Source organism: Oncorhynchus nerka, linkage group LG4, assembly GCF_034236695.1.
Source record: "Oncorhynchus nerka isolate Pitt River linkage group LG4, Oner_Uvic_2.0, whole genome shotgun sequence".
Classification (NCBI taxonomy): domain Eukaryota; kingdom Metazoa; phylum Chordata; class Actinopteri; order Salmoniformes; family Salmonidae; genus Oncorhynchus; species Oncorhynchus nerka.
In genome coordinates, this window is record NC_088399.1 from 11,627,059 (window position 1) to 11,654,770 (window position 27,712).

Here is a 27,712-nt window from a genome sequence, read left to right on the forward strand (position 1 = left end):
TTGTATTTGGTGTTGTTCGGGTTGTTGTTGGGGTTGTTATTGGGGTTGGCGTTGTTGTTATTGGGGTAGTTGTTATTGGAGTTGTTGTTGGGGTTGTAGTTATTGGGGTTGTTATTGGTGTCGGTGTTGTTGTTAGGATTGCCAGTGAACAACATGTGTAAGTAATAGTAAAAATCCCTGGCTGTAGTAAATGTGTTTATCTTTCAAAGTACAGTTACACCCCCTTGTCAGGCAGAACAAAGAAGGTGACAAACATGTTTATATGTCCTTGAGTAAGGCACTTAACCCTAATGTGCTCCAGGGGCACAGTACTACTCTGACTGACCCCTATAAAACAACACACTTCACCTATCCGGTGTATGTGACGATACATCTTAATTTATTTATTTTTCACTTTGATATTTCATTCATTCCTGACTGCCCTTATCATTACCTGCATTTCTCCTCACTCCATCAAACTCCCCCTCTCACACCTCCTCTTGGCAGTCCTCTGGACTTTGCTCTGTGCAGCTATAGGGACTGAGAGATAGAGAAAGAGAGAGTCTGACAAGGCAGGAGATTAGATAGGGACTGTGTGTGTGTGTCTGTGTGTGTGAAATTGTGCACAAGTGTGTGTGTCTGACCGACTGTGCCTGTGTGTGGTTCTAGTCCAGCAGAAAGAGAGGGAGGTGGGGGAGAACAGGGGATGTGCCAGGCACCTTGAGCAGCTCCTAGGCTCCTGATTGGTGCCTGGGCTGTCCTCTGAGTTGCCTTTAAAAAGCCCAGCCCAGATGTCCTGGCCCTGGATCCAGTAACGGTGAAGGAGAGGAGACACAGGTCAATGAGTGAAGAAAGAGTATGAAGACTGAAGCTGGGCATATTGAAGACAACTTTACTCCTCTTACCTTCTTGCTAAGTGTGCTTTGTGGAAACGTGCTCTGTTGAAATGTGCTCTGTTGCCTAGCTGAACATTTCTCTTCTCGGGACAAAATGACTACTGAGTGTCCGGTTGATAACTAGCTGGGTGCTGTCTCACTAAAGACAGTTTGACTGAATACAGACGGACAGTAGACTTCCTTACATAGTCTATCTGTAGACTACCTGAGAGACAGACAGTAGACTTCATTACATAGTCTATCTGTAGACTACCTGAGAGACAGACAGTAGACTTCATTACATAGTCTATCTGTAGACTACCTGAGAGACAGACAGTAGACTTCATGACATAGTTTAACTGTCGACTGAATACCTGACAGACCATTTTCAGAGAACTGCCACAGTGCTCATTTGACACAGGAGATCCTAACAATACCTTGACCAGATGATTCTCAAGATCTTCCTCACCCTCCTCTTCCTCCATGGTTTGGTGCTAAATGCATCCTCCTCTTCCTCATCCTCCGAAGAGGAGGATGGCGGGAGCAGTGAGAAGGACAGCGGGGAGCATCATCCTAAAGGTGAGTGTTGTGGTGTTATTTCAACTGGTCAGGTGGGATGTTTTGTGTTGTTTAGTGGTGGTGTTATTTCAACTGGTCAGGTGGGATGTTTTGTGTTGTTTAGTGGTGGTGTTATTTCAACTGGTCAGGTGGGATGTTTTGTGTTGTTTAGTGGTGGTGTTATTTCAACTGGTCAGGTGGGATGTTTTATGTTGTTTAGTGGTGGTGTTATTTCAACTGGCCAGGTGGGATGTTTTATGTTGTTTAGTGGTGGTGTTATTTCAACTGGTCAGGTGGGATGTTTTATGTTGTTTAGTGGTGGTGTTATTTCAACTGGTCAGGTGGGATGTTTTGTGTTGTTTAGTGGTGGTGTTATTTCAACTGGTCAGGTGGGATGTTTTGTGTTGTTTAGTGGTGGTGTTATTTCAACTGGTCAGGTGGGATGTTTTGTGTTGTTTAGTGGTGGTGTTATTTCAACTGGTCAGGTGGGATGTTTTGTGTTGTTTAGTGGTGGTGTTATTTCAACTGGTCAGGTGGGATGTTTTATGTTGTTTAGTGGTGGTGTTATTTCAACTGGTCAGGTGGGATGTTTTGTGTTGTTTAGTGGTGGTGTTATTTCAACTGGTCAGGTGGGATGTTTTGTGTTGTTTAGTGGTGGTGTTATTTCAACTGGTCAGGTGGGATGTTTTGTGTTGTTTAGTGGTGGTGTTATTTCAACTGGTCAGGTGGGATGTTTTGTGTTGTTTAGTGGTGGTGTTATTTCAACTGGTCAGGTGGGATGTTTTGTGTTGTTTAGTGGTGGTGTTATTTCAACTGGTCAGGTGGGATGTTTTATGTTGTTTAGTGTGATTTGTGTAGTAGTGTGATTTGTGTAGCTGTGTGCTGTGTGTAGCTGTGTGATGTGTATGGTGCTTCAGAAGACGTTGGCGAAACGTTGAATGTACAGTGGACCTGGTTTTTGGTATTGCATCATTGCTTCATTTCGAGATTCATTCATGATTCACTTTTTTATTTGAATACTTGGTTAAATATAAAAATGTTTTTTTTTTTACAATAATGCTTTTTAAAAATTGTAACATCTCAATAAAGACTGTTACTCAAGTTTGTATTCAAAAGCTAGTCTTTCCAGCAATAATTTTCACCTTTTATTGCAAGTCTTATCAAAATGGTTTTGATTAAAGTTCATTAAAAAACATATTTAAACCCAAAACATGTGTTTTAAAGCCTGTAAGAGTGATTAGGCAAAGCTGCGGATGTGTGTGGCTAAGCGTTCTAACACGAGGAAAATAGAGCCAGTGTTTTTCACCACTGTCATAATCACTCCTCCAGATCACCTCAGGCTTATTTACCAGTGCAGATAAGTCACCTAATTGTGTCAGACGCAATTACCACCTAGATAAACGAGTCCTTCCTTTAGACTTTGGACAATGGACGATACATACAGGGGCAGGGAAAGGAGTATTGATTATGTTATAACCTACAGTATTATCTCAAATTTCAACAAATAGTTTGAGGATATTGTTTATTGCAGAGTATTATATTCCAACAAGTGGTGACTTAGTGCTTCCTAGTTGAATGTATTTGATTTCAACAGGAGGAGGCCTACACCTGAGATTAGAACACTAGGCAATATTCAGTATTTAACCAGTCTATTGTACCATGTGTTTGTTTAAGCTGGTTAGAGATGTTCCATCATGAAAAGGCATAGACGAGTAATCAAAGATTCAAAATCATATTTTACGTCCATTTCTTTTCATGACATGTAAAACCTTCAATTGTTGCTCTTTATGAATATTCCAATGGCAGCCTAATTTCTTAATTTAATATTGTCACTGTAAAACCAATTTCCGTCAGGTTGGACTCTACTGACAGCTTACAATTAAGTGCTCGGTCCCAAAGAAAATACCTCAGATCTGAACACAAGCCTCACAGGAATTCATTCAAAAAAATAAAAAAGTTGGAATTTTCCTCAGCCAGTCTGTGGTATTTCGGGGGGAGGGGGGGGGGGGGATACAGGCAAAGTCACTGGGATACGTGCTGTATTGGGAGTACTGACAACTAAACCAATGATGTTTCATCGTGGCTGACTCAGTCTGTCTTTGACAGGAAGTTACAAAGTGGAGACAGCAAGACAAGTCCTATAAACCATGTCTCCACTCATAAGACTAGTGTTGACACTGTAGACTACACACTTGACTTGGCAGCATCTGGTCTCAAATATTGGATCTAGCCAATTTTATACACATGATTTATATATACGTTTTTTTTAATATGGCTGAGACAGGTTTTCATGAAGAACAAGACTAAACTAAAACCGTTTAAAGGTTCTGGATGAACATTCTGTAACATTGGATTTATGAAGCAAAATGGGGATGTCAAAAAGATAGCTGTCCCTAAATGACATGCTGTGTTTGGCTAAGTAGACAGCCAATATGGATAGAATATGTCAGAAAGATAGCTGTCCCTAAAGGACATGCTGTGTTTGGCTAAGTAGACAGCCAATATGGATAGAATGTGTCAAAAAGATAGCTGTCCCTAAATGACATGCTGTGTTTGGCTAAGTAGACAGCCAATATGGATAGAATATGTCAAAAAGATAGCTGTCCCTAAAGGACATGCTGTGTTTGGCTAAGTAGACAGCCAATATGGATAGAATGTGTCAAAAAAGAAGAAAGAAAAAAAGTTAAATTATTTTGTCCAAATAATCAGACCTTTGAAAATACTTGAAGATTTTCATTTAGTTCCAAAAACAAGGAATCCTTTAGCTCTTTTAAAACAAGATTTTTGGCATCGATGGAAGTTGCCCAACAAACTTATTAATTAGGGTTTCAGTGTTTACAAATACCAAAACAGTGAGTTTACTAATCCATATTAAGCACTTGTGAGAACAAACACATTTTCTGTTTATTTTCACACAGAGACATGCTTCCATGATAATTGTTTGAAACTAAATTTGGCCTCAGCGGTATTTTGAACTGTCTAAATAAAAGTTCAACATTTACTTTAACACATCCTTGTTGAGGAATAGGAAGGGCTTTCATTTCTAACTCTTATCTTTCTTTTGATACAATAATCGGATGCAGTGGGATTTGGTAAAGTAGTTTATAGAAAAGTATTTACACCCAATTAAATTGTAACCATTGTAACCTAACTGTAATTAATGTTCATCCACCTTATGGGCAATATAAAAGTTGAATTACAGCTACCCAAAAATAAAAGCAAATTTGTGCTTCTTTAGCATCTTTTGGTGTAATAATGCAATTATTTCGAATGAGGTGGACTAATATAGTAACATTTATTTGAAATGATTCAAAAATACTGACATCAGGTTTTCCCTTCTACTGACTTACTGTGGAAGAAGTGAGGTACTAAATGCCAGACTGCACATTCTGAATCACAGCACATTCTGCCTTGAGACTTGACTGTACGTTTTTAAAGGCACGTAGAGTCCTGGCAAAAGGTGCAGTGATTCAGAATGTGCAGTCTGGCATTTCATCAGCCAGCCCTTCCACGTGTCAGACTCAATAGCAGTAATACACTACTGTCTTCTGTGTGGCTGCCTGCCGCAGAGACACAACCACAAACCAATAGTATGGTGGCTCTTTTTATACCGTAGAATGAAAAAAAGAGGCATCACCAATGTTGGGGTAAAATATTGAATTTGAGGATTTCATTACTGACCAAGTGTTAAACTTGGGGTTCTGCTTGTGGCTTTTCTCAGTGGTACAATAAGTATATCCATACATCAAACAGACAGGTGAATCAACTGAACGTTCCCTCCAAAGTTGTTGGCGAGGTTGTTATAGTAAACTAAAACTAAGGGGGAAAATGTGTAAACTGAAATAAAAAATTTAAAAACGGTAACCTTTTGAGGAAATTAAACCTAACTGAAAGTCAACTCAGTCTGGCTGTGTGCAGTGGGTGACTTCTCACCAGTTTCTAAATTAAGTCTGAAGACGTCACTCACAGAACTACCGGTTTCAAAATGAAGGGTCACCTCCCTTCCTAAAGTATGTCTCAGACAGACACAGTGAGGTTTTCACAGTCAAGTCTCACGGCCAGTTGTTCAATGCATCAAACTTCTCACTAAGATTCCTCAGTCCAGTCCTATGGTCTATTCTTAAAGGGGGATAGCTGTATTCCAAATTGGATCATGGTTTTAGTGATGTCAACATTCTGATGATATCATCATCAGGCATGTCTTTAGGTGATGACATGCTCACAATGGTGAAACTGACGGAGGAGCTATTTACAATGGAGGCCAGTCTGTCTCCTCGGTCTCCCTGGTGGCTCAGGGGCCATGTAACGCAACAATGACCCGGGGTTTTCCAATCAGGCTGTTTGGACCCTTCTACCCCTGTTTGGACCCTTCTACCTGGCTCTCTGTCCCGTCTGATCCCTTAGGAACCTGGCTCTCTGTCCCGTCTGATCCCTTAGGAACCTGGCTCTCTGTCTCGTCTGATCCCTTAGGAACCTGGCTCTCTGTCCCGTCTGATCCCTTAGGAACCTGGCTCTCTGTCCCGTCTGATCCCTTAGGAACCTGGCTCTCTGTCCCGTCTGATCCCTTAGGAACCTGGCTCTCTGTCACGTCTGATCCCTTAGGAACCTGGCTCTCTGTCCCGTCTGATCCCTTAGGAACCTGGCTCTCTGTCCCGTCTGATCCCTTAGGAACCTGGCTCTCTGTCCCGTCTGATCCCTTAGGAACCTGGCTCTCTGTCTCGTCTGATCCCTTAGGAACCTGGCTCTCTGTCCCGTCTGATCCCTTAGGAACCTGTCTCTCTGTCCCGTCTGATCCCTTAGGAACCTGGCTCTCTGTCCCGTCTGATCCCTTAGGAACCTGGCTCTCTGTCACGTCTGATCCCTTAGGAACCTGGCTCTCTGTCTCGTCTGATCCCTTAGGAACCTGGCTCTCTGTCCCGTCTGATCCCTTAGGAACCTGGCTCTCTGTCCCGTCTGATCCCTTAGGAACCTGGCTCTCTGTCCCGTCTGATCCCTTAGGAACCTGGCTCTCTGTCCCGTCTGATCCCTTAGGAACCTGGCTCTCTGTCCCGTCTGATCCCTTAGGAACCTGGCTCTCTGTCCCGTCTGATCCCTTAGGAACCTGGCTCTCTGTCCCGTCTGATCCCTTAGGAACCTGGCTCTCTGTCCCGTCTGATCCCTTAGGAACCTGGCTCTCTGTCCCGTCTGATCCCTTAGGAACCTGGCTCTCTGTCCCGTCTGATCCCTTAGGAACCTGGCTCTCTGTCCCGTCTGATCCCTTAGGAACCTGGCTCTCTGTCCTGTCTGATCCCTTAGGAACCTGGCTCTCTGTCCCGTCTGATCCCCCTGATCAAGGTTTAAAGGCGTCCGCTCGCTTCTCAGCCAAAACAGTTTGGAAGAGTTTGTGCATATATTATGAAGACACTTTGTGAAGTTTTTGTTCATTTTGGACTTCAGTGTTTTTTTTTACGGCTGTTCAGGCACACAATTTTTTTTCTTGATGCAAGTTAAAGTCTACGCTCATTTTCATGTATTTTTTTTCATTGAAAAATACTGCATCAAACATCCTAGTTAGATGTAAAATTGCGTGACTAAGATCTCTGCATAACGTCAAAATTAATGACATATTTAAAAAAAATCTTAGCTTAAGACCCAAACTGCTGCAGACCTATATCTATTCTACCCTGCCATTGTAAGGTCTTTGAAAGCCAAGTTAACAAAACGATTACCGAACATTTAGAATCTCACCGTACCCTCTCCGTTATGCAATCCGGTTTCAGAGCTGCTCATGGGTGCACCTCAGCCACGCTCAAGGTCCTAAACGATATCATAACCACCATCGATAAGAGACATTACTGTGCAGCCGTATTCATCGACCTGGGTAAGGCTTTCAACTCTGTCAATCACAACATTCTTATTGGTAGACTCAACAGCCTTGGTTTCTCAAATGATTGCCTCACCTGGTTCACCAACTACTTCTCTGATAGAGTTCAGTATGTCAAATCGGAGGGCTTGTTGTCTGGACCTCTGGCAGTCTCTATGGGGGTGCCACAGGGTTCAATTCTTGGGCCGACTCTCTTCTCTGTATACATCAATGATGTCACTCTCGCTGCTGGTGATTCTTTGATCCAACTCTACACAGACAACACCATTATGTATACCTCTGGCCCTTCTTTGGACACTGTGTTAACTAACCTCCAGATGAGCTTCAATGCCATACAACTCTCCTTCCGTGGCCTCCAACTGCTCTTAAATGCAAGTAAAACTAAATGCATGCTCTTCAACCGAACGCTTCAACCAAACTCTCCTTCCAGACTCACATTAAACATTTCCAATCCAAAATTAAATCTAGAATCGGCTTCCTATTTCGCAAACAAAGCATCCTTCACTCATGCTGCCAAACATACCCTAGTAAAACTGACCATCCTACCGATCCTTGACTTCGGCGATGTCATTTACAAAATAACCTCCAACACTCTACTCAACAAATTGGATTCAGTCTATCACAGTGCCAACTGTTTTGTCACCAAAGCCCCATATACTACCCACCACTGCGACCTGTACGCTCTTGTTGGCTGGCAATTGCTTCATACTCGTCGCCAAACCCACTGGCTCCAGGTCATCTACAAGTCTCTGCTAGGTAAAGCCCCGCCGTATCTCAGCTCACTGGTCACCATAGCAGCACCCACCCGTAGCAATTCTTCCTTTTGCCGCCTCTCCTTCCAGTTCTCTGCTGCCAATGACTGGAACGAACTGCAGAAATCTCTGAAGCTGGAGACTCTTACCTCCCTCACTAGTTTTAAGCACCAGCTGTCAGAGGAGTTCACAGATCACTGCACCTGTACATAGCTCATTTGTAAATAGCCCATCCAATCTACCTCATCCCAATACTGTATTTATTTATTTATCTTGCTCCTTTGCACCCCAGTATCTCTACTTGCACATTCATCTTCTGCACATCCTACCATTCCAGTGTTTAATTGCTATATTGTAATTACTTTGCCACCATGGCCTATTTATTGCCTTACCTCTCTAATCCTACCTCATTTGCACATGCTGTATATAGATTTTTATACTGTATTATTGATTGTACACTGCTCAAAAATATAAAGGGAACACTAAAATAACACATCCTAGATCTGAATGAATGAAATATTCTTATTAAATACTTTTTTCTTTACATAGTTGAATGTGCTGACAACAAAATCACACAAAAATTATCAATGGAAATCAAATTTACCATGGAGGTCTGGATTTGGAGTCACACTCAAAATTAAAGTGGAAAACCACACTACAGGCTGATCCAACTTTGATGTAATGTCCTTAGAACAAGTCAAAATTAGGCCCAGTAGTGTGTGTGGCCTCCACGTGCCTGTATGACCTCCCTACAACGCCTGGGCATGCTCCTGATGAGTTGGCGGATGGTTTCCTGAGGGATCTCCTCCCAAACCTGGACTAAAGCATCCGCCAACTCCAGGACAGTCTGTGGTGCAACGTGGCGTTGGTGGATGGAGCGAGACATGATGTCCCAGATGTGCTCAATTGGATTCTTGCCACATCTCGCATTGATGTGCCATCCTGGATGAGCTGCACTACCTGAGCCACTTGTGTGGGTTGTAGACTCCGTCTCATGCTACCACAAGAGTGAAAGCACCGCCAGCATTCAAAAGTGATCAAAACATCAGCCAGGAAGCATAGGAACTGAGAAGTGGTCTGTGGTCACCACCTGCAGAACCACTCCTTTATTGGGGGTGTCTTGCTAATTGCCTATAATTTCCATCTTTTGTCTATTCCATTTCACAACAGCATGTGAAATCTATTGTCAATCAGTGTTGCTTCCTAAATGGACAGTTTGATTTCACAGAAGTGTGATTGACTTGGAGTTACATTGTGTTGTTTAAGTGTTCCCTTTATATTTTTGAGCAGTGTATGTTTGTTTATTCCATGTGTAACTCTGTGTTGTTGTATGTCGAACTGCTTTGCTTTATCTTGGCCAGGTCGCAGTTGCAAATGAGAACTTGTTCTCAACTAGCCTACCTGGTTAAGTAAAGGTGAAATAAATAAAATAAAAATGTATTCTGACTATTTTGAGGAAGTGTCTACTGGCTACGGTGTCTCAAAATGGACAAATGGTACTATTGCAGCTTTTTTCAAGTTTTTCAAGTGAAAGTCTTTTAAGTGAGTATGCGAGTACACTCGTTAGGTTCTCTACTGTTCGGTTCTCCGCAAGGCGCCAGCCGAACTGAAGCATGCCGACGCCTTTACTGGCAGGCTGGATAATATACTCATTCACACAAGGGCATACAGTGGGGATTGATAATGGACTCATTCACACAAGGGCATACAGTGGGGATTGATAATGGACTCATTCACACAAGGGCATACAGTGGGGATTGATAATGGACTCATTCACACAAGGGCATACAGTGGGGATTGATAATGGACTCATTCACACAAGGGCATACAGTGGGGATTGATAATGGACTCATTCACACAAGGGTACAGTGGGGATTGATAATGGACTCATTCACACAAGGGCATACAGTGGGGATTGATAATGGACTCATTCACACAAAGGCATACAGTGGGGATTGATAATGGACTCATTCACACAAGGGCATACAGTGGGGATTGATAATGGACTCATTCACACAAAGGCATACAGTGGGGATTGATAATGGACTCATTCACACAATAGCATACCGTTAGGATTGTGTGTGTGGTTAAAAGAGTAATAGCAAATATCTGCGTCATCCAGGACCAGAGTGCTCAGATACCTGGCTCTTTCAACTTGGCTGCTTCCTTTTTAACCATTAGAGGAACCTGCGCTGATGAAATACATCCTGAATGGTTGACCAGAATTGTGCAGTTATGCCTAAATATGTACTTTCGTCATAAATGGATATGTATTGGGTTAGCCTAACACATAAGAATGGGTTACAGTTGTTCCATGTCCCAGCCTTATAATCCAAGTGATATTTTTGATGAGTACATTTGGCAATTTCTGTTTGGTTGCTGCAATTGCCTGATGTTGTTTTAGCATAGTTTGCAATTAACTTTAATAGACACAATATTTCAAGATCAGATGAGACAACTTGTTAGCCTGAAGCTTTAGCCACAAAACCGTTTGAATGATTATTCTCGAATATAACGTCAACTTTTTTTGTAACCAGTAAAATTATAAACTCACAAATGCATATATTCATGCTTGCTCATATTGTTTTGCTGCCTTTCACTACAAATCACTGATGAATTAATCCTCTTCCCTCTTTTTCTGCAGGTGTCCCTCATGGTGGACACTGGGGCTACGAAGGTAAATATACACAACCGTTGTTATTACGAGAATACATGCACTGTATCCTTCTCTCTGCACAGGCTAATCTGCCTTATCAGTCCAGCTATCAGTTACCAACACAAGTCTCTCTTTCTGTCGCTCAAAGAAAGGCTTATCATGTCTGTAATAAAGAGAGAACCATATTTTGTTTTAGTTACGGTGGTAAAATAAGAACATAATGTAAGCCAGAGATGTCAACTCTACCAATACTCAAGACACCTTACTTGGAATCTAGTCTTCATTGATATGAGTGGAACATCCCACTGTACCTGTAGCTTGGTATTACTTAGTGAGAAGAAGCCATAATGTAAGCCAGAGATGTCAACTCTACCAATACTCAAGACACCTTACTTAGAATCTAGTCTTCATTGATATGAGTGGAACATCCCACTGTTAATGTCCACCTCCACGATCGATCTTGTACCTGTAGCTTGGTATTACTTAGTGAGAAGAAGCCATAATGTAGCTGAATGAGTGAAGTTAGCGTGACCTAAGATTGATAGTTATTAAACAGTTCATTGATAATAATAATAATTGTGTTTGCTATTGTTGATCTCTTTATGACTGGTTGTGATCAGGAACTTTAATTTATAGCCTCTTGTTACAGGTGTTAAACTAAACACATTAATACTCCCACTTCATTAATCAAATATTGTCGTCCTGGAGTTAAATAAGACAGTATAGAGCTTATTCATTACTATTTCCTGGTGGTCACCACTATTTCCTGGTGGTCACCACTATTTCCTGGTGGTCATCACTATTTCCTGGTGGTCATCACTATTTCCTGGTGGTCATCACTATTTCCTGGTGGTCATCACTAGTTCCTGGTGGTCATCACTATTTCCTGGTGGTCACCACTATTTCCTGGTGGTCATCACTATTTCCTGGTGGTCATCACTATTTCCTGGTGGTCACCACTATTTCCTGGTGGTCATCACTATTTCCTGGTGGTCATCACTATTTCCTGGTGGTCATCACTATTTCCTGGTGGTCATCACTATTTAGTATTTAATGATTCCTTACTAACTTTTTCTTGCTGGTGTTCATAGTTTCATTTTGACACTTGAAGTGTCATGCATATTGACTTCTGGGATTTCCTGTGTAAATCTCATGTGCAAAAAACTTGTGTTCATAAGAAGAGAGCCGTGTCTTATCATTAACTAAGTCACACTGCCGAAGGGCCATTGTTCTGTTAATAATTTCCCCACATCCTACTGACAGATCAAGCTGCCTGGTCCTCTGAGTTCTCACACTGCAGTGGAAAATCCCAGTCTCCCATTGACATTGATACCAGGAGAGCCCTCTATGACCGCAGCCTGCCACCCATAACTCTGGAGGACTATGATCTGACAGACAGCTCAGCATTGACACTGTTGAACAACGGCCATACCTGTAAGTTCCTGGCCGTCCAATATGCATTATATTGACGGTACAAGCAACATTTATTAGGCAACATTTTTCCTTATAAAGCTGTACCAAAACGTGGATGGCTTTGCAGAGGGTTCTACACTGGAAAAACTAAATAGAACCAAGTAGTTGTTGTGCCCTGTGTGTGTCTCCAGTGCAGCTGGTCCTGCCCAACACCATGCGCATCACCAGTGGGTTTGACAACGAGTTCCGGGCCGCCCAACTGCATTTCCACTGGGGGACCAAAGAGGTGCCAGGATCTGAACACACCATAGATAACGTCCATTTCCCTGCAGAGGTGAGGAAGTCAGAAATACTGGGGAACTGAAAAAATGCCCCAGAATTATTGCAGGTTCAATTAGTTTAAACTCAAAATCATTTTATTGCCCATCAAATGTATATGTCAAGACAGGAAGTTGTCTTTGGCATGTGGCTCATTGTCAAAATACTAAAAGCGACAACACTGACAAGACAACACAGCTATTTTAGTATTTTATTAGGACCCCATAAGCTGTTGCGATAGCATCAACAACTCTTCCCGGGTTACACAAAACATGAAACATGACATAATACACTACATTAATAGACAAGAAGAGCTCAAGGACAGAACTACAGAAATGTAAAACAAGAAAAAGGTTCTGAAAAAGAAAAGAAACCTAATATTCTAGGCTTTTAACATATACATATTTACACATTCTAGGGCTTTTTCATTAACATATTTACATATTCATATATTCTGTGGCTTTAACATTTACATATTCTAGGACGTTACCATTTACACATTTACATATTCATATATTCTATGGATTTACATATTTACATATTTACATATTCATACATTACATTTCCATCCAGAAGCACCGAGGACATTACATTTACATTACATTTAAGTCATTTAGCAGACGCTCTTATCCAGAGCGACTTACAAATTGGTGCGTTCACCTTATGACATCCAGTGGAACAGCCACTTTACAATAGTGCATCTAAATCTTTTAAGGGGGAGGGGGTGAGAAGGATTACTTTATCCTATCCTAGGTATTCCTTAAAGAGGTGGGGTTTCAGGTGTCTCCGGAAGGTGGTGATTGACTCCGCTGTCCTGGCGTCGTGAGGGAGTTTGTTCCACCATTGGGGGGCCAGAGCAGCGAACAGTTTTGACTGGGCTGAGCGGGAACTGTACTTCCTCAGTGGTAGGGAGGCGAGCAGGCCAGAGGTGGATGAACGCAGTGCCCTTGTTTGGGTGTAGGGCCTGATCAGAGCCTGGAGGTACTGAGGTGCCGTTCCCCTCACAGCTCCGTAGGCAAGCACCATGGTCTTGTAGCGGATGCGAGCTTCAACTGGAAGCCAGTGGAGGGAGCGGAGGAGCGGGGTGACGTGAGAGAACTTGGGAAGGTTGAACACCAGACGGGCTGCGGCGTTCTGGATGAGTTGTAGGGGTTTAATGGCACAGGCAGGGAGCCCAGCCAACAGCGAGTTGCAGTAATCCAGACGGGAGATGACAAGTGCCTGGATTAGGACCTGCGCCGCTTCCTGTGTGAGGCAGGGTCGTACTCTGCGGATGTTGTAGAGCATGAACCTACAGGAACGGGCCACCGCCTTGATGTTAGTTGAGAACGACAGGGTGTTGTCCAGGATCACGCCAAGGTTCTTAGCGCTCTGGGAGGAGGACACAATGGAGTTGTCAACCGTGATGGCGAGATCATGGAACGGGCAGTCCTTCCCGGGAGGAAGAGCAGCTCCGTCTTGCCGAGGTTCAGCTTGAGGTGGTGATCCGTCATCCACACTGATATGTCTGCCAGACATGCAGAGATGCGATTCGCCACCTGGTCATCAGAAGGGGGAAAGGAGAAGATTAATTGTGTGTCGTCTGCATAGCAATGATAGGAGAGACCATGTGAGGTTATGACAGAGCCAAGTGACTTGGTGTATAGCGAGAATAGGAGAGGGCCTAGAACAGAGCCCTGGGGACACCAGTGGTGAGAGCACGTGGTGAGGAGACAGATTCTCGCCACGCCACCTGGTAGGAGCGACCTGTCAGGTAGGACGCAATCCAAGCGTGGGCCGCGCCGGAGATGCCCAACTCGGAGAGGGTGGAGAGGAGGATCTGATGGTTCACAGTATCGAAGGCAGCCGATAGGTCTAGAAGGATGAGAGCAGAGGAGAGAGAGTTAGCTTTAGCAGTGCGGAGCGCCTCCATGATACAGAGAAGAGCAGTCTCAGTTGAATGACTAGTCTTGAAACCTGACTGATTTGGATCAAGAAGGTCATTCTGAGAGAGATAGTGGGAGAGCTGGCCAAGGACGGCACGTTCAAGAGTTTTGGAGAGAAAAGAAAGAAGGGATACTGGTCTGTAGTTGTTGACATCGGAGGGATCGAGTGTAGGTTTTTTCAGAAGGGGTGCAACTCTCGCTCTCTTGAAGACGGAAGGGACGTAGCCAGCGGTCAGGGATGAGTTGATGAGCGAGGTGAGGTAAGGGAGAAGGTCTCCAGAAATGGTCTGGAGAAGAGAGGAGGGGATAGGGTCAAGCGGGCAGGTTGTTGGGCGGCCGGCCGTCACAAGACGCGAGATTTCATCTGGAGAGAGAGGGGAGAAAGAGGTCAGAGCACAGGGTAGGGCAGTGTGAGCAGAACCAGCGGTGTCGTTTGACTTAGCAAACGAGGATCGGATGTCGTCGACCTTCTTTTCAAAATGGTTGACGAAGTCATCTGCAGAGAGGGAGGAGGGGGGAGGATTCAGGAGGGAGGAGAAGGTGGCAAAAGAGCTTCCTAGGGTTAGAGGCAGATGCTTGGAATTTAGAGTGGTAGAAAGTGGCTTTAGCAGCAGAGACAGAAGAGGAAAATGTAGAGAGGAGGTAGTGAAAGGATGCCAGGTCCGCAGGGAGGCGAGTTTTCCTCCATTTCCGCTCGGCTGCCCGGAGCCCTGTTCTGTGAGCTCGCAATGAGTCGTCGAGCCACGGAGGCGGGAGGGAGGACCGAGCCGGCCTGGAGGATAGGGGACATAGAGAGTCAAAGGATGCAGAAAGGGAGGAGAGGAGGGTTGAGGAGGCAGAATCAGGAGATAGGTTGGAGAAGGTTTGAGCAGAGGGAAGAGATGATAGGATGGAAGAGGAGAGAGTAGCGGGGGAGAGAGCGAAGGTTGGGACGGCGCGATACCATCCGAGTAGGGGCAGTGTGGGAAGTGTTGGATGAGAGCGAGAGGGAAAAGGATACAAGGTAGTGGTCGGAGACTTGGAGGGGAGTTGCAATGAGGTTAGTGGAAGAACAGCATCTAGTAAAGATGAGGTCGAGCGTATTGCCTGCCTTGTGAGTAGGGGGAAGGTGAGAGGGTGAGGTCAAAAGAGGAGAGGAGTGGAAAGAAGGAGGCAGAGAGGAATGAGTCAAAGGTAGACGTGGGGAGGTTAAAGTCGCCCAGAACTGTGAGAGGTGAGCCGTCCTCAGGAAAGGAGCTTATCAAGGCATCAAGCTCATTGATGAACTCTCCGAGGGAACCTGGAGGGCGATAAATGATAAGGATGTTAAGCTTGAAAGGGCTGGTAACTGTGACAGCATGGAATTCAAAGGAGGCGATAGACAGATGGGTAAGGGGAGAAAGAGAGAATGACCACTTGGGAGAGATGAGGATCCTGGTGCCACCACCCCGCTGACCAGAAGCTCTCGGGGTGTGCAAGAACACGTGGGCGGACGAAGAGAGAGCAGTAGGAGTAGCGGTGTTATCTGTGGTGATCCATGTTTCCGTCAGTGCCAAGAAGTCGAGGGACTGGAGGGAGGCATAGGCTGAGATGAACTCTGCCTTGTTGGCCGCAGATCGGCAGTTCCAGAGGCTACCGGAGACCTGGAACTCCACGTGGGTCGTGCGCGCTGGGACCACCAGAGTAGGGTGGCCGCGGCCACGCGGTGTGGAGCGTTTGTATGGTCTGTGCAGAGAGGAGAGAACAGGGATAGACAGACACATAGTTGACAGGCTACAGAAGAGGCTACGCTAATGCAAAGGAGATTGGAATGACAAGTGGACTACACGTCTCGAATGTTCAGAAAGTTAAGCTTACGTAGCAAGAATCTTATTGACTAAAATGATTAAAATGATACAGTACTGCTGAAGTAGGCTAGCTGGCAGTGGCTGCGTTGTTGACTTTGTAGGCTAGCTGGCAGTGGCTGCGTTGTTGACACTACACTAATCAAGTCGTTCCGTTGAGTGTGTCGTTAAAAGAATGACAATAGCTGGCTAGCTAACCTAGAAAATCGCTCTAGACTACACAATTATCTTTGATACCAAGACGGCTATGTAGCTAGCTATGTAGCTAGCTACGATCAAACAAATCAAACCGTTGTACTGTAATGAAATGAAATGAAAATGTGATACTACCTGTGGAGCGAAGCGGAATGCGACCGGGTTGTTGAGTGAGGAAGTTCTATTCGGTAGACGTTGGCTAGCTGTTGGCTAGCTAGCAGTGTCTCCTACGTTAAGGACGACAAATAGCTGGCTAGCTAACCTCGGTAAATTAAGATAATCACTCTAAGACTACACGCTCTAAACTACACAATTATCTTGGATACGAAGACAGCAAAGACAACTATGTAGCTAGCTAACACTACACTAATCAAGTCGTTCAGTTGAGTGTAATAGTTTTTACAGTGCTGCTATTCGGTAGACGGTGGATGTTAGCTAGCTGGCTAGCTGGCTAGTTGCTGGGCAGATAGCAGTGTAGACTACGTTAGGACGACGAAATACGATAATTACGCAATTATCTTTGATACAAAGACGGCTATGTAGCTAGCTATGTAGCTAGCTACGATCAAACAAATCAAACCGTTGTACTGTAATGAAATGAAATGAAAATGTGATACTACCTGTGGAGCGAAGCGGAATGCGACCGGGTTGTTGAGTGAGGAAGTTCTATTCGGTAGACGTTGGCTAGCTGTTGGCTAGCTAGCAGTGTCTCCTACGTTAAGGATGACAAATAGCTGGCTAGCTAACCTCGGTAAATTAAGATAATCACTCTAAGACTACACGCTCTAAACTACACAATTATCTTGGATACGAAGACAGCAAAGACAACTATGTAGCTAGCTAACACTACACTAATCAAGTCGTTCAGTTGAGTGTAATAGTTTTTACAGTGCTGCTATTCGGTAGACGGTGGATGTTAGCTAGCTGGCTAGCTGGCTAGTTGCTGGGCAGATAGCAGTGTAGACTACTTTAGGACGACGAAATACGATAATTACGCAATTATCTTTGATACAAAGACGGCTATGTAGCTAGCTAAGAAGAAATTGCTAAGATTAGACAAATCAAACCGTTGTGCTATAGTGAAATGTAATGAAATGTAATGAAAAGTTATACTACCTGCGGGCCGAAGTGCGAATGCGTGCGCTCGCTCCAACCCGGAAGTAGTGCTCATCACTTACATGATTCACTACTAATTCTTTCTAGCTGGTGTTCATAGTTTCACTGACACTTGCAGTGTCTGTACTGACTCAACTCTGAGAATAAAAACTTACTCTTCGATACTTACATATTCTAGGCCTTTAACATTTACATATTCATATATTAAATGTATATTCAGTAGCATCAAGGCCATCACTTACACATAGCCTACATATCAATACACGCATACAACATATTCAGGTCAAATAGGGGAGAGGTGTTGCTTTATCTGATTTTTGAAACCAGGTTTGCTGTTCACTTGAGCAGTAGGAGATGGAAGGGTGTTCCGTGCAATCATCATGTTCCCATGCTTCTCTTCCCAGATCCACATAGTTCATTACAACTCTAAATATGCAAATCTGTCCGAGGCAGCCAGCAAATCAGATGGCCTAGCTGTATTAGGGGGCTTCATCGGGGTAAGTTATTCCACACATGTAGAATTATACCAGTACCCTCATAATAACTCATCATGGTGACTCAAAGGTTTGAAGTGTCATTAGTCTATTTTCATGCACCACTATTGGATAAGATTCTAGGATAAGACATTTGTCTTGGGTTTCACACACTTAAAAACAGACATTAATCAGAAGAATCCTCGAGATGATTAAATAAATTATACAGAAGTAATCACTTTAATCTGCTTCTTTCTGACTCTTTTTGATTTAGATTGGTCTTCATGAGAATGACAACTATGAAAAGATCCTGTCTGCGCTCGCTGATGTCAGCATCGAAGGTAACCCCGTGATACACCTCTAGCCATAGACCTTTTTTTTGTGGCCAAAATTAAATTAAATTCCAGGTTAGTCTTTTAATGTATTTTTTTTTTTTAAATTCCTATCAATTCAAATGTTAGGTAAATTCCAATAATTCAATTTCCACTTTGGTATTATCCCCAACGGGTATTATACCTAACATATGAATTCCAATTTGAATTCAGTGGCCGTACAACATTTACCAGATTTGACATCTGCTGAAGTAAGAGCATTCATAGTTCTTGCGTTTCGGGGGGCTGTCATACACATTCAATCCTCGTAGAGATTCAGGGCTAATCTAGCCATCCAGCTAATTACGAGCATTTGGCTAAATGAGAAAAAAAACAAGACTTTACCTTTTCTCAGATTTTGGAATCCATTTCCCGGTGCTTGACATAGGAACTCAGCCACGATAACATGAAGTGAAAAGGCTGCATGGTTTCCCCACCTGCATCTCCACTTCAACCATTCATTTAGCTCTATGAGCTTATCCTACAACTGTCTTCACTTCTTGTGGAAAGCTTCCCCTTCCATAGATACGTAAAGAGGTCAATGGAACTCAACCAAAACAATGGGAATGCCATGGAAACGGGTTGGGGAAAGATCCCCACTCTCCTCTTTCCCCCCCAGCAAACTTTGCCTGCATTTAAGCTAATGTTTATATATATTTCACACTATGTTGAGGTAAAATCAGAGTATAATGCTTGTATGAATGTTAAACCCAATACATGTTCACGTCATCGCCACCAATCAACTGCATTACAGTTAAAAACAACATTGACTACCACCACCGATTTCTGTATGCTAGCTGCGAACGGGAGTCAGCATTTATGTGCGTCTGTCCACAAGAGATTACTAAGAATCCCCATGGTGTTTCTCACATTCTTAGTGATTAGATTAGATAGTACTTTAATGTCAGTTTTCACGGAAATGTGTATTCCATAAAGAAACTGTAGTGCGTTAAAAGAAATCCACAACAGAAGGAGAGACATAGTCATGAAGGAGAAACAAAATGACAGCTTAAGGACCCACATGGTCCACACAATTGATGAACTATTTTACACCTTTCCAGAGTCTAACACTGAGATCCCTGCCTTCAATGTCCGTCATCTTTTGCCAAACAAGCTGGAGCGCTTCTACAGATATAATGGCTCCCTTACCACTCCTCCCTGCTTCCAAACAGTCAACTGGACAATGTTCAATGATACCATCACAGTGTCCAGGAGGCAGGTCAGTAATGATACCATCACAGTGTCCAGGAGGCAGGTCAGTAATGATACCATCATAGTGTCCAGAAGGCAGGTCAGTAATGATACCATCATAGTGTCCAGAAGGCAGGTCAGTAATGATACCATCACAGTGTCCAGGAGGCAGGTCAGTAATGATACCATCATAGTGTCCAGAAGGCAGGTCAGTAATGATACCATCATAGTGTCCAGAAGGCAGGTCAGTAATGATACCATCACAGTGTCCAGGAGGCAGGTCAGTAATTATACCATCACAGTATCCAGGAAGCAGGTCAGTAATGATACGATCATAGTGTCCAGGAGGCAGGTCAGTAATGATACCATCATAGCCTACAGGAGGCAGGTCAGTAATGATACCATCACAGTGTCCAGGAGGCAGGTCAGTAATTATGCCATATTTTACAGGAGGCAGGTCAGTAATGATACCATCACAGTATACAGGATGCAGGTCAGTAATGATACCATAGTGTACAGGAGGCAGGTCAGTAATGATACCATCACAGTGTCCAGGAGGCAGGTCAGTAATGATACCATCACAGTATACAGGATGCAGATCAATAATGATGCCATGTTTTACAGGAGGCAGGTCAGTACTGGTACCATAGTGTACAGGAGGCAGGTCAGTAATGATACCATCACAATATACAGGATGCAGGTCAGTAATGATGCCATGTTTTACAGGAGGCAGGTCAGTAATGATACCATAGTGTAAAGGAGGCAGGTCAGTAATGATACCATCATAGTGTACAGGAGGCAGGTCAGTAATGATATCATTGTGTACAGCTGTAGGTCAGTAATGATACCAGGGTTTCCAGGAGGCAGGTCAGTAATGATACCATTGTGTACAGGAGGTAGGTCAGTAATGATACCAGGGTTTCCAGGAGGCAGGTCGGTCACCAACCAAGGAGATTGATTTACAGATTGACATGAATACCTCCTTGAGAGTACAAGAGATCCACTACTACTTGTACTGTCTGTATTTTCATGTCTAAAAATAGATCTTCAAACAAGATAAAAATAACCTTTAGACAGAGCACTACTAGATACTGTTTTAATTTGTTCTAGACATTTATTAAATTAAATTATATGGTAATCTGTTTTAAAACTGTGTGGGTCATGTGGGCTGAACATAACAGTATAATCTATCTTCAATCTACAATATGGTAATGGTTTTCCATGTTGATGGTGCCCATGTTGTGTTCTCCAGTTGGGTGCTCTGGAGGACACCCTGAAAGCAGGCCAACACCAGCACCTGACCAAGAACTTCAGAGCACCTCAGCTTCTATATGGGAGACACGTCCTCGCCTCGTTCACAGACACTCCCACCATAGTCGGTTAGTAAACATCATCCCACTATGCACACTTGATGTGTGTTCCACCTTAGGCAACCTTGCTGTCTTGTGAGACATTCACAAACTATAGACCAACGTCATTTGAGAAGCTGAGCCCAGGTCAAGGGTTACGGTCCTGGTTGCACATATCTTACAAGCCAGAGACTTTCTGTTGAGGTTTTGTATGTAAACACGACACAGGTTTAACAAGACAGAAACCCAGTGTGCCCTTAACAGGTCTTAGCACTTGATCTTAGCACTCTATACATGTTGTTCAGTCTCATGACCAGAGCACACATGTACATACATACACTTCATGTCAAATGGGTTCATGTATGACCTTGTAAAGGTTGGGAGTACTTACCTTTCAGAAACAAACTCACCACTCAAAGACAGGGGTATTGCATGGTAACGTGCAACCTTCACGAGAAAATCTGAAAATTCCTTCTTCTACAGGATGCATCTCATATTATTAGTGTGACGGTTGCATGCGAGGCCGCAGGTGGTCGACTCTAGGGAATTTTGTCATTTATTTGTTTATTCATTCATGTTCTTCTGACCACTACACTATTCACATTGATATTATTATTCATATTATTACTGTTATTACAGTTATTATAGTTATTATCAATATGATCAATATTATTATTAATATGATTATTAATATGATTATTAATATGATTATTAATGTTATTACTATTATTATTAATATGATTATTAATGTTATTACTATTATTATTAATATGATTATTAATGTTATTACTATTATTATTAATATGATTATTAATATTATTGCTATTATTATTAATAGTATTACTATTATTATTAATATGATTATTAATGTTATTACTATTATTATTAATATGATTATTAATATGATTATTATTAATGTGATTATTATTAGTAGTAGTAGTATTACTATGATTATTAATGTGAGTATTACTATTATTACTATGATTATAAATATTATTATTATTATTATTATAATAATTATTAATATTATTATTATTATTATGATTATTAATATTATTGCTATTATTATTAATAGTATTACTATTATTATTAATATGATTATTAATGTTATTACCTTTATTATTAATGTGATTATTAATGTGAGTATTCATACTTTTACTATGATTATTAATGTGAGTATTAATATTATTACTATGATTATAAATATTATTATTATTACTATGATTATAAATATTATTATTATTATTATTATTATTAATATTATTAAATATTATTAATATGATTATTCATATTATTGCTATTATTATTAATAGTATTACTATTATTATTAATATGATTATTAATGTTATTACTATTATTATTAATATGATTATTAATGTTATTACTATTATTATTAATATGATTATTAATGTTATTACTATTATTATTAATATGATTATTAATGTTATTACTATTATTATTAATATGATTATTAATGTTATTACTATTATTATTAATATGATTATTAATGTTATTACTATTATTATTAATATGATTATTAATGTTATTATTATTAATGTGATTATTAATGTGAGTATTCATATTATCATTATTAATATGATTATTAATATTACTATTATTAATATTATAATTATTAATATACTTATTGATATTATTATTATTGATATGATTATTAATAGTATTATTATTAATATGATTATTAATAGTATTATTATTCATGTTGTACTTTCTATCTATTACCATTAACATTGAGATAAGTCAATGTTTTTGCTTGCAGTTGCAGGACATCCAAGTATCTCTATCAACACCTTGTCGGAGACTGATGCCTCTAACAGTGAAGGGCCATCAACTGGGTCATCTGGTAAGCAAAGTATGAGGGCTAATAATCACGTGTTGACTATGCAGGCCCCAATTGTCATCCATTTAGAAAAAATATGGTAGCCTTGTCCCAGATCAGTTTGTGCTATCATTTCAACATGGTTTGGCATGACAAAGAGTGACAAGGAGTTGATAAGTAGCTGACCTGAGCACAAACAGATCTGGGACCAGGTTAAAACGCTGGTGAGCACAAACAGATCTGGGACCAGGTTAAAACGCTGGTGAGCACAAACAGATCTTGGACCAGGTTAAAACGCTGGTGAGCACAAACAGATCTGGGACCAGGTTAAAACATTGGTGAGCACAAACAGATCTGGGACCAGGTTAAAACGCTGGTGAGCACAAACAGATCTTGGACCAGGTTAAAACGCTGGTGAGCACAAACAGATCTGGGACCAGGTTAAAACATTGGTGAGCACAAACAGATCTGGGACCAGGTTAAAACATTGGTGAGCACAAACAGATCTGGGACTAGGTTAAAACATTGGTGAGCACAAACAGATCTGGGACTAGGTTAAAACACTGGTGAGCACAAACAGATCTGGGACCAGGTTAAAACATTGGTGAGCACAAACAGATCTGGGACCAGGTTAAAACATTGGTGAGCACTAACAGATCTGGGACCAGGTTAAAACACTGGTGGTGCATAGGACAATTATTCTCTGGACGTACATGGGTTTTAATAAGGGCAGGTGGCGCATGGTAGCCATACTCCCCTTATCTTAATGTTTTCTTGAACATGCTCTTAGGCTGTTTGTTATACAGTTAACTGGAGTCCTGTGTGTACTGTGCGGTGTGTACACAGCATCTTGACTTTTCATTATTGATGTGATAGATGTCACTGGCTTTGATGCCAGAGCTTTTATTTGTAAAGGTAAACTGTTATTGGAGTAGAGTGACGTTTCCCCAAGATGCTGATCTTGGGTCAGTACTTCATTTCCCCCACTAATGGTTAAAGTTATGATTGGGGGAGGGGAAGCTGATCCTAGATCTGTACCTAGGGGAAACTTCACCCCGGAGCACTATTATCAGTGTCTGACGGGGCGTTTAGATGTAGATTGTACATATCAGAAGTTAAACAAGGCCTTGTGCTCTGAGCTGATGTTATACGTTCACCATGCTGACCTTACCTGTGTGACAAGAACACAGACTGTTTATATGTAGGACTGTTTAACACTTTACATGATGGAGTGTATGTTTTACATGCTTTAATATACATCTCTCTTTTTGTCATGTTTCTGTAGAGGTCCTGGCAAGAGGTAAGCTGCAAATCCAACGTGTACAACTTCTAACTAAATATAAGATATACAGTTTAAACAGTTTAAATACTTTCCCATGTATTCACTTCTTAAACAGTATTTAAATGAAGTTATTAAAAAACAAAATATGTAATTGATAACTGATGATGTTACATTTTCAAAATTCAGAATTGGTTTGTAACTGCCCTATTAAGGTAGGTTTTATAAAAACATCTACATGGTAAACATCTAATTTATCCCTTGATTTACAGGAGATATCTTGGCCATAGCCTTCGGAGCTCTCTTTGCCGTCACTTTGCTGCTGTTCACGCTCTACGCATACCAACAGCGTAAAAAATACTCTAGGTAGGTAAGACTTCTTGATTTTCTAATTTCTGACAAATTATGAGTTCTGGTGTTGTTCCCAGCATTTCCCAGAATAAAGACAGTCTTTGGCCTGCCTGTCCAATCATAAAACCAAAAGTCCATGGAAAGAAGCCTCTGTTTTGGTATGGAACAGATGTTCATTGCTGAAGACCAAATGTCCTTCGTCAAAGACCAAAATGTCCTTTGTCAAAGACCAAAATGTCCTTTGTCAAAGACCAAAATGTCCTTTGTCAAAGACCAAAATGTCCTTTGTCAAAGACCAAAATGTCCTTTGTCAAAGACCAAAATGTCCTTTGTCAAAGACCAAAATGTCCTTTGTCAAAGACCAAAATGTCCTTCGTCAAAGACCAAAATGTCCTTTATCAAAAGATTGTTTGGCTAAGAATAAGTCGTTTTGTGACCCTTTGTTCCCTTGATCCCGGGATTCGTCATGTTTTCTAATGATTGGACCCTCTGCACCCAACATACTATAGTACATGCATACAGCTATACATACACCTATATAAACTGGTCAATATCAACCATTGTTATGTCATACCATACGGGTTACATGTACACTCCTATGCCATTGAGTTAAGCAGAGGCTGCAGGTACACCTTTTGTAGACTAAGTCTGTGTATTTCCTTTCTCTGCAGTATCAAAAAGGACTCCAGGCAGAACGTTATCTACAAACCAGCAACTAAAGAAGAGGCATAGATGTCACTGGAAAGGAGTCCTATTCAGATTCCATATTCAAACTTTTTTCAATAGGAATTAAAGAGATTATCCAGTACTTTTGTAGACTTTTTAGCCTAGAACTAGGTACTTTTGTAGACTTTTTAGCCTAGAACTAGGTACTTTTGTAGACTTTTTAGCCAGTAGTTCTGAAAGTAGCTCTCACAAGCCAAAAGTGGTCCCTGGAAATTGCATACTATATCAGATTGTGTGCAGATACTGTATGAGCAGCACGTCATCGCTCTCTCGCTCGCTCTACTGTGGTGCATGATGTGCCTCTTGCTAGCTGTCACTATTATGAAGAGGGGTTGAAGCTCATTAGTTGAAATCAAACTGGAAAATGGAGGGAAAATGGACAAGTACAGCTTCCCGAAAAACAGTCGCTTTCAAGCTAGTGATTTCATGGCTAATTACAGTAAGACAGTAATTCTGATAATAGATTTATTCATGTATGAACTGCACATTGACACATCCAACCCAAAGTGGGATGTTTAAAAAATACTTAGTCGTTGCCAATGTTTCGGAGGCGGTGTCTTTAAAAGAGTTATGATCGAGAATTCATATTGCTCAAACCAAGTTTGACATTTGCTCAGAATGATTGTTTTCGCCTTTGTTACTAATGCAAAGTGGTTTAAGTATGTAATACGTGTCAGTGGAGGCTGCTGGGTGGAGGACGGCTCATAATAATACCTGGAATGGGGCGAATGGAATGGCATCAAACACATGGAAACCGTGGAAACCATGTGTTTGATGTTGTTGATCACTTTCCACCTATTCTGCTCCAGCCGTTACTACGTGCCTGTCCTCCCCAATTAAGGTGCCACCAACCTCCTGTGATGTGTGTATATGGTACGTGTAGAAGAACAGCTGTAGTTACCACCTGAGTAAGAATGTATACAATGTGTTCTATTTAATTGTGGTGGCAAAATTATAAGATGTTCATGAACTTCAATACAATTGACTTACTGTTGAAGAAAGTCAAATCACTTTTTCCCAGGGTGTTCACTTCGTTACAAGTACTAGAGCTGCAGATGAAAGTGTTATGCTGTATCGTGTGTGTTGGATATCATGCAGGAAGTGTTTTATATGAGTTGTTGTATTGTTATTACTATATATCCTCTAATGTATGGACACTTGTCACTAAAACCGTTAAGTTGTTTTGTAGTTTACCTCTCAACCTCTCCACAATGGTGTATACTGATGTGCAATTGGACCTTGAAATGTACAATAAATGTGTTATATTCTTATAACGTCTGTCTCATAGGCCATCTATTAACTATGAGCAATACAAATCCACCAAAATGGGGATTAAATGAAGCCATAGCACCTACTGTGTCATTTAGTTAGTAGGGTCAATCAATCATCAGTAAAATGCTATAGTAAATAGCTATTTTATTTAACTGGGCAAGTCAGTTAAGAACAAATTCTTATTTACAATGATGGCCTACACCGGCCAAACCCAGATGACCTGGGCCAATGCCACTCAGGAGCGATACAGTAATACATTTGACGGTTTCTCATCTATGTATAAACATTTTTTTTTCTACTATCTACTGTATTCCACATAGCATTTATAGTAATAGACATGGCTTTTTAAGCAGGATTTCTGTACAGCACTTTGTGACATCAGCTGATGTAAGAAATGCATTATAAATAAATGTGATTGATTTGATTGACATACACAGTCTGATCAGGGAATCATACAGACAACATACGGTGCCTGTGTGTGTGCATGTCCTAGAGGAACGTCAGCTGAACCCCAGCAGGCCTGGATAATGACAAACCCAGAACATGGTGCCGTGTATCAACACCATCTCTTTTTTATTTGTATTTATTTTTTGTTGAATTTTTATCCCTTTTTCTTCCCAATTTCATGGTGTCCAATTGTTGTAGTAGCTACTATCTTGTCTCATCGCTGCAACTCCCCTACGGGCTCGGGAGAGACGAAGGTTGTTGTAGTAGCTACTATCTTGTCTCATCGCTGCAACTCCCCTACGGGCTCGGGAGAGACGAAGGTTGTTGTAGTAGCTACTATCTTGTCTCATCGCTGCAACTCCCGTACGGGCTCGGGAGAGACGAAGGTTGTTGTAGTAGCTACTATCTTGTCTCATCGCTGCAACTCCCGTACGGGCTCGGGAGAGACGAAGGTTGTTGTAGTAGCTACTATCTTGTCTCATCGCTGCAACTCCCGTACGGGCTCGGGAGAGACGAAGGTTGAAAGTCATGCGTCCTCCGATACACAACCCAACCAACTGCTTCTTAACACAGCGCGCATCCAACCCGGAAGCCAGCCGCACCAATGTGCCAGAGGAAACACAGGTAGCGCACTGCGCCCGGCCCGCCACAGGAGTCGCTGGTGCGCGATGAGACAAGGACATCCCTACCGACCAAGCCCTCCCTATCCCGGACGACGCTGGGCCAATTGTGCGTCGCCCCATGGACCTCCCGGTCGTGGCCGGTTACGACAGAGCCTGGGCGCGAACCCAGAGTCTCTGATGGCACAGCTGGCGCTGCAGTACAGCGCCCTTAACCACTGCGCCACCACGGCCCATCAACACTATCTCAAGACTCCCTGGAAGAAGGCCATAACATGCATGTGAATTAAAGAATGCCATATGACTTGTGATATGGCTAAAAC

General features: G+C 41.9%; 1 protein-coding gene across 1 annotated transcript; it reads left to right on the forward strand.

The window, feature by feature from the left end:
• The first annotated feature begins 693 nt into the window (after positions 1–693).
• On the forward strand, positions 694–26,752 carry ca9 (carbonic anhydrase IX). Its single transcript, XM_029646628.2, has 12 exons — positions 694–1,433; positions 10,672–10,704; positions 11,947–12,117; positions 12,288–12,430; positions 17,878–17,970; positions 18,221–18,287; positions 19,379–19,536; positions 20,761–20,887; positions 22,635–22,718; positions 23,980–23,994; positions 24,246–24,339; positions 24,996–26,752. Exons 1-12 carry the CDS (start codon positions 1,301–1,303, stop codon positions 25,054–25,056), a joined length of 1,179 nt encoding a protein of 392 aa, XP_029502488.1. The 5' UTR covers positions 694–1,300; the 3' UTR covers positions 25,057–26,752.
• Positions 26,753–27,712: the final 960 nt, after the last annotated feature.